Consider the following 11,539-nt stretch of genomic DNA (forward strand, 5'->3'; position numbering starts at 1 on the left):
GCTCGAAGTGTAATTAAGAGTTATCTTTGTTCCCTGCACACCTGGATCTAGAGATGTCTGGCGGGTGGATGCCGAGGGGCCTAGAACGGAGGGACAGGCTGAGAGCCCTCCAGAGTCCAAAATCTCAGTGGGGAACATTGGCACCTGCTCACTCTTGGAGGTATTTGAAAGCTGGAAAGTGCTGCACAACACAGTGTCCCAGCAGCCAGGGAACAGTCCAGAACAAGAGATCTCAAAACAGGCAATGTGAAGTGTTTGCATGAGGGGGTGTGTGTGTGTGTGTGTGTGTGTGTGTGTGTGTGTGTGTGTATGTATGTGTGTGTGTGATTACAATTAACCATGAATTACAATAATGATGAACTAGGGGGCAGATCTCCGTCACTCAGCTTGGGTGCTCACTTCTACACTGTATTTACCGTTCCTTGTGGTTTACAGTTTCTGGGATCTGTTGTTATATCTCCCTGGACCTCATGACCAGCATTAGGCTCTCTCCTGTCACCAACAAGGGACCAGGTCTCCATGGGGAGAGCACTAAGGTCCTAGAATGCCTGGGGCCTTTAGAATTCAGCTCCAGTAGCATTAGCCTGGCTTCCTGCAGGTCAATGAGCGGCGCCGTACCTGGGCCTGCTGAGCAGTGATGACACATCTGCTGGTGAGTTCCTGCAGCACAGTGAGAATGTCGTTCTCAATGACGTAGACCAAGTCGGGGCGGAAGTGCTCGCTCAGCCTCTTCAGCTCCCCAGATGTATAATTATCCAAGTGTTTTCTGAAGGCTACAATATTATCTGTGGAGAAGACCAACACTTAGACAGTATGGCACTTATAGCTTGGGGTGGGCTCATATCCACTCACTGATAACTAGCACCCTTATCTGAGACATCACAGCTACTTCAGATGCAACCTCTACCAGAAGGTTGCATTTTAAGGAGCACAGGTATAGAAAGGTATAGGAGCACAGGCCATGAGGGAGTTCACAGCAATTGCAGTGCCCGCCTCTCCCTGCAGGAGGCGCTACAGGGAATGGTGCAGGAGCAGGGTTGTTACAATGTCAGCACTGCTCTAGTCCCAGCCTCTCCCAGGAGGCGCATTCAGGAATGGGGCAGGCTCTAGCCGCGGCACTGAGCTTTACTGCAGGAGCAGTGCTGCTTTGCTCATGACGAGAGGAGCCCGTCGATCACACTCACCTTCGCTCACCGCAGCCCGTTGGTTGGAAGCCATTTTATTCACTCTGCTCGTGCGTCGCTGAGAAGTCTAAGGAGAGGGAAACGTACGTCACACAGAGGCAAGGAATGTCACTTCCATCTCCAGCTTAACAGCTCAGCATGAGGGAGGAGGAGCCATATCTACAACTGGGTCATTTTGCACTTAAATCTGGAATTTAGCCTCTGTGTTTTGTATGAAAATATCTATCTACTTCAGCTTTTCAGTCCCTAGTCTCAGAATAAAGCTTGGATTGTCTGAGGACTTTCAAATAAATCTGTTAATTAGTTTCTGAGTTCTATTCGGTTTTTAAAAACAGATAAGGCCCCTGCACATCACTCTGGCACACGTTACAGTTTGCTGCCCGAGGGCTGTAAAGAGGCAGTAGGGCCTCTATAGTTGTCGCGGACTAAGAGTGTCCACATGGGAGTTATACCAGTATAACGACAGTGGTGAAATTATGCAAGTAAATTTCCCCATGTAGACAAACCCTTTGAGCTCCTGATTATCTCTTACCTCTAGCTTAAATGCTACAGACTGCAGAAAGTCAGAAATGGGTAGAGCCAACTTTGATAGTGTGCCCTCCATCCAACACGGGAGTGGATTTTTCTAGCCCACTAACATTTGTGTTGCATTGCAGAGGAAGGACCTAGAGGGAACAGCGGCTACTTCCACAAGAATAAGATCTTCATGAAATGCCCCTGATGAATGTGGAGCTCTTGTGCCATCTTGGCGCTTTCACAGAGATCTGCTTTTTCCTGGAAGTAGCCGTTGCTGTGCTGGAGAGCTTTTCTTAGGCCAGGTCTACACTAACCCCCTAATTCGAACTAAGGTACGGAACTTCAGCTACGTGAATAACGTAGCTGAAGTTCGAAGTACCTTAGTTCGAACTTACCTTGGTCCACACTCGGCAGGCAGGCTCCCCCGTCGACTCCGCGGTACTCCTCTCGCCGAGCTGGAGTACCGCAGTCGACGGCGAGCACTTCCGGGTTCGACTTATCGCGTCCAGACTAGACGCGATAAGTCGAACCCAGAAGTTCGATCGCTCGCCGCCGAACTACCGGGTAAGTGTAGCCAAGGCCTTAGTCCAACAACCTGGGGAAAACTCTGTTGGTTCTGTTTAATCTACGCAAGCTGTCCCGACACAAAAACAAGGAAATGAAAAAATTAAGACACCTAAATGGTACATACCCTATAGTCCTGTACCATAATAGTGGTTCTCATGGTTACAAGGCTAGCTCAACCTCTGTCCCCTTGCTGCTGTCTCTGGGAGCACTCACCTCAGGCCTGGGGCCACTTGCCTATCACAGGTTGGAATTGTGGGAGGCTTCCACTCTTAGGCCAGGACTAGATCAGGCTACCCCAGGTAGCCAGTCATTATCACCCGTCAGGTAAAATTGGACTCTGGGCACCTGTGGTTCTTCCCTTCAGGAGCCTGTGACCAGTGATAATGACCAGCAGCCAAAGTATTTGTATTGAGCATTGGGGACAAAACATTAGAGAAAAGGATGTTAAAACAGACAACCTGAAGGCATGTCTACCTTACCCAAAGTACTACCACGCCATCACGGTGACTTGGCCAACAGTGTTCCGCAGACACCCCACAGTTTCCACGTCTAAGTGAATTCGCAACCTGGTTCCCCCAGGCTTCTGCAGTGTTGGCTAGTTTGGCACAGGCCAAGCCAATTCTGTAGGCTCAGCGGGGGATCGAGCCAGCTCTAAGTGGAAGACCACAGATGACCATCTTCTCCTTCCTGCCTGACCCCTTCCAAACAAGAACAAGCATCGCCATATTCATCACAGTGGTGCAGAGGCAGAAAAGCATCAGCCACTCCATTTTACAAATGGGGTAAAATGTGGGGTTGGACAAGGTCATTTCTAGCACAGCAGGGAATAGAACCTTGGTCTCTGAGATGGTAGATTCCAACCTCATCCACGTAGCACAAATCTTAGATCTATGCTGTTTATCACAGCTGTTTTAATTGTTGGGCCATATTCCCCTCTCAGAGCGAGGAGTAGAACCTATGATTCTTGACCCCCAGTTTTGCCTGCTTTAACCACTAAATCACACTCCCATCTCAGAATTAAAACTAATGGTAGCTTAAGTACAAGTGATCATGACTTGATCACATTTGTACTATGCAAGCAGAATGAAGTCCTGAAGTCCAGACCAGTAATACACCTCTACCCTGATATAACGCGACCTGATATAACACAAATTCGGATAGAGTGCAGTAAAGCAGCGATCCGGGGGGGGCGGGGCTGCGCACTCCGGTGGATCAAAGCAAGTTCAATATAACGCAGTTTCACCTATAACGCAGTAAGATTTTTTGGCTCCCGAAGACAGCGTTATATTGAGGTAGAGATATATATATATATACTTGATGCTTTAATGGAGCCAGTTTCACAAAGCTGAAAACAATTATGAGCCAAATCAGCTGGGAGGAAGAATTTAACCAGAAAAATGTGAATGATCATTGGGAATTATTTAAGAACACCTTACTAGTTGCCCCAAAAGCCACAATCCCATAACTGAGGAAGAAGGCTGGGCTGATTAAACAAAGATCTGGTTTAGAGGGGAAGTGAAGACAGCTATAAAAATACAAAAATAATATATAACAAGTGGAAAAAAGGGGAAGTTGACACTAATGAATATTAATCAGAAGTTAGGAATTGTAGGAAAGTGATAAGGGAAGCAAAGGGACTCAAAGAAAAATCCCTGGCCAGCAGAGTTAAGGACAGTAAGAAAGATTTTTTTTAATATATTAGGAACAAAAAGAATCCTGACAATAGTATTGTCCATTACTGGATGAAAAAGGTAGAATTAACAATAATAATGCAGAAAAGGCAGAAGTGTTCAATAAATATTTCTGTTCTGTACTCAAGGGTTCTCAAACTTCATTACACTGCAACGCCCTTCTGACGACAAAAATTACTACATGACCCCAGGATGGGGGACCCAAGTCTGAGCCCGCCTGAGCCATGCTGCACTGGGCGGGTGGGCCAAAGCCAAAGCCTGAGCCCCACTACCCTGAGCAGAGGGGCCAAAGCCGAAGACCAAGGGCTTCAGCCCCAGGCAGGGGGCCTGTAACCTGAACCAGTCTCAGGCCTCAGTGCCAGGTGGCAGGGCTCGGGCTTCGGCCTGGGCAGCAGGTCCCAGCAAGTCTAACACTAGCCCTGGTGACCCCATTAAAACGGAGTCGTGACCCACTTTGGGGTCCCAACCCACAGTTTGAGACCCGCTGGCTAACACAATCTGATGGCTGGAAGTTGAAGCTAGACAAATTCAGACTGGATATAAGGTGTACATTTTTAACAGTGAGGGTAATTAACCCCTGGAACGATTTACCCAAGGTCGTGGTGGATTCTCCATCACTGGCCATTTTTAAATCAAGATTGGATGTTTTTCTCAAAGCTCTAGGAATTATTTTGGGGCAGGTCTCTGGCCTATGTCATCCAGGAGGTCAGACTAGATGACAATGGTGCCCTCTGGCCTTGGAATCTATGACTGAGTCCCAGAGTTTTACGGCTGTTGTGTAACCCTCTGGCAAACTGTGAGTCGCTTTCCCTTCTAGTGACTACTAGGATAAACGCCTACTTTATGGCTCCCATCCCAAGGACTGGAGATCTCCCAGAGGGGCTGGAGGCCACAGAAAGCGAGCTACAGATGGCTTGCCAAGAGAAATAGCAACTGGCTGCAGGAGAAATAGCAGCTGGCCACCCAGGAGACAAGGCCTCCTGATCCTGATGCTCAGTGAGCGTGAGGGAGAAATAGAGACTCTGAGCGCAGAGCCCTCGCCAACGCTGAGAGGAAGAGGGGGTTCCCCAGACTGGGCTGGTGACAGTCAGAATTGTGAGACTGGCATTCAGAACTGTGGGGAACCCTCTCTGATATATGTGAATTTAGATGGAGTGTGTTTGTAACGTACTGGGGGAATGTGTTGTTTTGGTAAGGAGGGAAGTCAGTGTTGCCAACTCCACATAGCAGGAAGTCACCAGACAAACCCTGAAAAGTCCTTAGATGTAGCTGTTTAAGCACTCAAAAGGAGTCAAAAATGTCACTGAACAAAGTTTACAGAGAATTATATCCAGAGAATGCAACAGAGAATTATATATACACACACACACACTACGCAAACACATACCCAGGCGAGTATAGTCACAAAATCATTCATAAGCATCTCAATAGTGTTAATAAAATCCATTCCATGCTCTTCTAAAGTATTCCTCCCTTCTTCTGTACTCAGGTACTGACCAGCTGCTTCAGGCCTTGGGAGAGAACACGACAAACCATCACAGCTTTGTGCTGTACCAGAAGGTGCATGACAAACTGGAGGACTACCAACAAAAGCTCAACACGGCAACCCGAGATCTCTTATATTGCCGAAACTAGCAGTCTGCGTGGCCTGACGGGGCTGGAGTCCCAGCACCCGGGAGAGCTTGCAATGTTCTAAAATCATTGACAAGCAGCTCGATAATGTTAATAAAATTCATTCCATGGTCTTCTTACTACATTCTGTTGCACACCGGCAGCAACTACATCAGGAGGGCGCCCTCTGCTTATTGGGAAGGAAACTACAGCCCTCTGCTTATTGGGAAGGATGCTCTGTACTCTGCAACCCAGGCCGGCTGGGGTTGGTTAATTTCGGCCGACTCTTGCCAGCATGGATTTGAGCCAACAGGTTAGTGAAAGGGAGAGCCCAGAGCCAGGGGGAGGAGGGCATTCGCCTGGCCTGAGCTCAGCGCTGCAGGGAGCAAAGAAAGTAGATTTAAAAACAAAAATCCACTACCCAGACCCCTTCCGCCCGCTTCCAGGGTTTCATTTCTGAAAACAGCTGGGCAGCTAACCCCAGGCCAAGCCAGGGGAAGGAGTAAAGGGGAACTGAAATCAAGCTAGCTCCACCTTTGATCCTGTAATAAGGGCTTCGTTCCTGGACACACAGTGTCCCCTGCCCCACTGGGCACATGGCCCTGTCTCATCCCACCCCATCTTCCATCTGTGCGGCTCTCCTCACTGGCTAACCTGCCTCCCACCCAGCCCGCTTCATTAGCTGGCTTTCCCTGCCTGACCGGGTGTACTACCTACTACGGAGCTGAGAGAAAAAACATTTGGGTAAAAACAAGCCCTGGCTAACGTGCTGCTCTTTCCGAAGTGCACCTGGCTTTAGCAAAGTATTTAATTAGCCTCCACAAACTTATTTTCCTTGCCTGCAGATTCCAGTGATCTCATCCCAAGAAGCCCTGGAATGCGATTCCTTCCGAGGACATGCTCAATTGAGACATGATGACATTGACTTGGTGTGCAGCAGAATGTATAAAGAAGAGCACGAAATGGATTTTGTTAACACTATTGATCTGCTTGTGAATGATTTTGTGACTATACATATTGGTGATTTCTTTCTCTGAATGTCACTGTAGTTGGCAGTGAAAGTCGCTAGATTTGTCACTGGTCACTTTGACACTTATTTTCTCGCTAGGAAAACCAAAAAGTCACTAAATCTAGTGACAAAATAGCTAAATTGGAAACACTACGGGGCTGCGCTGCCCACCCAATGCTCAGACCATGCCGCCCGGCCACCCAGCGCTCCAGGGCTGGCTGCCTGGTGCACCAGGGTGGGGGCACTGCTGCCACACCACCTGGCGCTGGGGCCAGTAGTGGGGATGCTCTAGGCTCCTGCGGGGTAGGGGGGGCAAAAGGGGAGGGAGAGGAGAGGGGAGGGGGCCTTGGGCAGAAGGGGAGGGGCCAGGGGCTAGCCTCCCCCAACAGGCGGGTCACAGGCCGCCCATGACCTGACGGGCCAGCCAGCTCCAGTTAAAAGCACCATTGCACTCGAATTAAGGGTTTGTGTGTGTCATAACTATAAAGGGAAGGGTAACAGCTGTCCTGTGTACAGTACTATAAAATCCCTCCTGGCCAGAGACTCCAAAATCCTTTTCCCTGTAAAGGGTTAAGAAGCTCAGGTAACCTGGCTGGCATCTGACCCAAAGGACCAATAAAGGGACAAGATACTTTCAAATCTTGGTGGGGGGAAGGCTTTTGTTTGTGCTCTTTGTTTGGGAAGTTGTTCGCTCTTGGGATTGAGAGGGACCAGACATCAATCCAGGTTCTCCAAATCTTTCTGAACAAGTCTCTCATATTTCAAACTTGTAAGTGAACAGCCAGGCAAGGCGTGTTAGTTTTTATCTTTGTTTTCTCAACTTGTAAATGTACCTTTTACTAGAGTGTTTATCTCTGTTTGCTGTACTTTGAACCTGAGGCTAGAGGAGGGTCCTCTGAGCTCTTTAAGTTTGATTACCCTGTAAAGTTATTTTCCATCCTGATTTTACAGAGATGATTTTTACCATTTTCTTTAATTAAAAGCCTTCTTTTTAAGAACCTGATTGATTTTTCCTTGTTTTTAGATCCAAGGGGGTTGGATCTTGATCCACCAGGAGTTGGTGGGAGGAAGGAGGGGGGATGGTTAATTTCTCCTTGTTTTAAGATCCAAGGGGTTTGGATCTGTATTCACCAGGGAATTGGTGAAGAGTCTCTCAAGGCTACCCAGGGAAGGGAATTAGCTTTGGGAGTGGTGGCAGCGGACCAGATCTAAGCTGGTAGTTAAGCTTAGAAGTTTTCATGCAGGCCCCCACATTTGTACCCTAAAGTTCAGAGTGGGGAAGCAGCCTTGACAGTGTGTGTGGACTGGACTCAGATTAGGGGCAGCACTTGAGTTATAGCTCGAGTTAACTCTGCATCACAGCCAAACCCTGAGACTGAGCACAGCGGGTGGGAGATTTAGTCAGTGTGCAGACAGGAGACCCTGCCTGCATCAGCCCCCAAAACTGCAGGGCTTATCTTTCGAGAAAGCAGCTTCATGCATGGGCACGTGAACCAGCTCAACAGGCCGCAGCCTCCGGCAGCGAAAACTGAGCTGATCACTCACAGGGGTCATTGGATCAGCTGTGCAGAAACTGCAACCTTCCTGTTACGAGGCCAAAGTCAGCCCTGGTACAAGCAGGCGACTCCAGCGTGCTCCAGCCGTTTACGACGGGGCTGGATATAGGTCTGGGCCCCTGTGGAGAACCCTCAGGGGCGTCCTGGGGAGCAGGCTCCTTGGCTGAGCTCTTGCCAAGATCTCAGGCCCCTCGTGAAATGGAAAATCCAAAGACACACCCCCCCACAGAGCTCCCTTCTGCAGAGCCACCTCCCGCCCGGCACCTCACTTTCATTTTCATTCTGCCTCACACCCAGAAAGCTGCAGTTTGGGGAGATTCTGCTCCTCTCCTCTGATCCCAGCACTCCCGCTTGGGCAAGGAGGTGGGAAGAGCCCCAGGAAATCCTGTCACTTACTTTGCAGGCTCCAGGGAGGCAGCACCGTCTGCAGCAGATGTTCCCGGCCCTGCACCGTCTGGGTTGCCGGACTCCTGTCCCCAGCAGGAAGGAAGGCCTGGAGTAGGAAAGCCCCGCCTCTATGCACATGTACACTGCACGATTTTTGAGTCATGTGGAGTCAAACAGGGCTCCTAAAGCGAGGGGGCGGCTGCCAGCCAGGCTGGAGGATACTGGACTCAGTCACATTTTTAGGGTGAAAGGACAAAGCCAACCCACTAGGACTGGAAAGATCCCATTGTGACCATGGTGGGATAGAGGGGACAGTGACGCCGCCTGGACACCGCAGCCTGGCCGTCTCACTGCAGAACAGGTACAGCAGGGGCACCAACAGGGCAAGCTGCCCCACCGCACGCACTCTGCCCCGAGAGGGGTCATCCTCTTTGATACTTTCAGGCTGCTAACGCTGCCAGCCAAGGGGGCCAACTGCTGCCAGTCGCAGGATGGTTTGGGTCAAGTGGGCCCACTAGGAACTGGACTGAGAACCACAAACTCATTGCACTCAGGACGTCTCAGAGACCCATCATGCGGGCATCCCTAAGAGAAGGAGAACAGGTGTCAGAGGCTGCATGTATCAAACAGCCCAGGACTGCCATGTCCCCGCTGCTAGCAGCAAGGAGAGGAGGCAGCAGCCAGATGGAAGCTGACAAGGGATTCCTCGGTGCACTGTGGTCACTTTCTGCTGGCATGGATGGAACTGCAAAGAAAACCTACAGGCTTCCTCAGCCAGTGCAATTGACTTAGCAACGCTGCAGCCCTCCCACCCTGCCGGTGTCCCCAGGGTGGGGGCAGGAAGGTGGTGGTCAGGGTATCCTCGGGGGGCTCTTGCAGCCAGGTCACAAGCTAGGAAAGCGGGTAGTGCCGCTCTATTCTGTGCTGGGGGCCAAATGGGGGGACACAAGCCATCCCTTCTCTATCCCTGAGCAGGGCTCAGCACCTACCCAGGGGCTCATACATCCCTGCCTCCCAGATACATGTAGGCACCTCGCATGAGATCTGCAAAAGCATTCAACTCCAGCTCCACAAAGGCACTTAACGCCCATTGATTTCTCTGGGAGTTAGGAATCTAAATACCTTCATCGACCCGGGCCTCAGGGTTGACCTAACTCTGCTCCCAGGGAAATAGTAAAACTTCCATTGACTTCAACTGGAGCAGAGTCAAGCCAATACTGAGCACTTTTTGAAATCCCATCCCTTTGCGTATTCCCAAAGGACTTCCCTGGATACCTCAATCGATTATGGGGCAGGTGCCCAGCTCCTCCTGTCAGCACTTTGGCCATAGCAAAGGTTCTATGCCACCAGCATTTGCACTATTTCCTCACAAATCTCCTCTGTTTGGGGTTTGTTTTATTTATTGAATTAAGAAAAAAAAAAGCAGGTTTGTGCCCTTTTTTGCTTCTTTCTGGTGCCTGGAGAAGGCCTGTAGGGGTGAAGGGGGCAGCTCTGTCTGGTGTTTACCATGGAATGCCCAAAATATCAAATCTGAGCTTCCCTGGTTTTGCTGGAGCACTTCCCGGAGGACCCAGAAATGTGTGTTGGGAGCTTTCATAGCAGGAGTGTTGACCCTTTAGGAATCTGCCAACTGTTCATCAGGTGTTTGAGTCCGTGCTCTGGGAAGCTGTGCTGACACCCACAATGCAATGATCCAACAGCGGATGAAAGGAGCGCTGTGCAGGGATACAGCGTAGGTGTTTCCCTGCTAAACGATCTGCAGCGATTTGCACCATTACAAGGGCATATGGAGCAACCAACGTATACATACAACTGAAGTGCCTGTGTAACCCACACACCTTCTGGGTGTGGTGTTCTGTCCCAGCTAGTGGCACTGAGACCACTTAGAGAGAGAGTTAAATGAGTCCGCTCTACAGTATTACCTAACAACGAGTTGGCTTTTAGCTCATGCACTAAACTCCAGAGGTCCCAGGTTCGATCCTGCCTGCCGATGACTGGGGTCTGTCAACGTTGCAACTGTAATAACATAGCTGCAATGACATGGGCTGCACTGAGCCAAGTGATAATCTAGGAAGTTCAGCTTCAGACATCAGAACTACTGGGAGCCAGTCCTGCCCCTCTGGAACATGCCCTGCAGTCCCGCACAGCTGGGACTGGGGAGGCAGAAATCCAGCAGCTGTGGTTAGCCCAAATTAGCCACAAGGTGTCACTTTTGCTCTGCATCCGAAAATGCTGCTCTCCTGCAGTGACTGTCTGTCTCCTGTATGTATGTCCTGCCCCTTGCCCCTCTCCTGCTGCTGTTTGGGTTTCATTCCAACCCTTCTCTGATGGGTACTGCCAGCTGGCCATGACACCAGCCACACAAGGTGGCAGCTTGGTGCAATGAGCACAGGGCAGGTGCTGTGCGCCTCTGGTAGCAGCCCAGCAGGTTCACTGGCCTGAGCCTGTGCTTTTGCCTACCTACGGGCCACAATTTCATGTTTCCGAGGAACAGACGGACCATCACTGTTAACCTGGCCTGTGCAGTGGGATGGCTGCAGGGCTCAGCAGCCGGCATGGCCCGAGCCGGGGCAGACTCAGGCCTGGGCCAGCTGCTGTTTGCGGTCCAGACTTAGGGTGACGAGATAGCTAGTGTGAAAACCCGGGGGGGGGGGGGGGGGAATAGGCACCTATATAAGACAAAGCCCCAATTATCGGGACTGTCCCTATAAAAAGGGGACACTTGGTCACCCTGTCTGGGCGGGGCAGGCTCTGCCAGTAGCAACAAGGAGCTAAACACAGGGCCCGGCTAGTCACCAGCGGCTGTAATGCCCCCGCACACTCCCACGGGAGCAGGAGCAGGGAGCCTGGGCCGGGCCAGCGCAGCCCTGTCTGCGCGCGACGTTCCCTGGGGAGAAGCGGCTCAAAGCGGGGTCGGGCAGCGCCGGGAGGCGGAGTCAGCGCGTCAGACGAGGGGGCGGGGGGGGGGGGCGGATGCCGCGGGGCCACAGGGAGGGCTCAGCTCTCGGACAGTTACGC

At 50.8% G+C, this 11,539-nt stretch overlaps 1 protein-coding gene across 6 annotated transcripts in view; it reads right to left on the reverse strand.

Annotated features, from left to right (window-relative positions):
• Positions 1 to 11,516, reverse strand: part of LOC101934233 (NACHT, LRR and PYD domains-containing protein 3-like) — a 43,619-nt gene extending 32,103 nt beyond the window's left edge. For 4 of the 6 annotated variants that reach the window (XR_006172831.2, XR_006172830.2, XM_065573855.1 and 1 more), the window contains exons 1-3: positions 8,531 to 11,516; positions 1,185 to 1,251; positions 619 to 785 (exon numbers count right to left, since the gene is read on the reverse strand). Coding sequence is in view for 4 of the 6 variants with exons in the window: in XM_065573855.1 (XP_065429927.1) it covers positions 619 to 785; positions 1,185 to 1,251; positions 8,531 to 8,659 (363 nt within the window). In the remaining 2 variants the exon portion in view is untranslated. Of the gene's footprint in view, positions 1 to 618; positions 786 to 1,184; positions 1,252 to 2,746; positions 2,966 to 8,530 lie in introns of all 6 variants that reach the window. The other 2 variants (XM_065573857.1, XM_065573856.1) reach the window with 1 other exon arrangement.
• Between the last annotated feature and the right edge of the window lie 23 nt (positions 11,517 to 11,539).

Source organism: Chrysemys picta, chromosome 20, assembly GCF_011386835.1.
Source record: "Chrysemys picta bellii isolate R12L10 chromosome 20, ASM1138683v2, whole genome shotgun sequence".
In the NCBI taxonomy this organism is placed as follows: domain Eukaryota; kingdom Metazoa; phylum Chordata; order Testudines; family Emydidae; genus Chrysemys; species Chrysemys picta.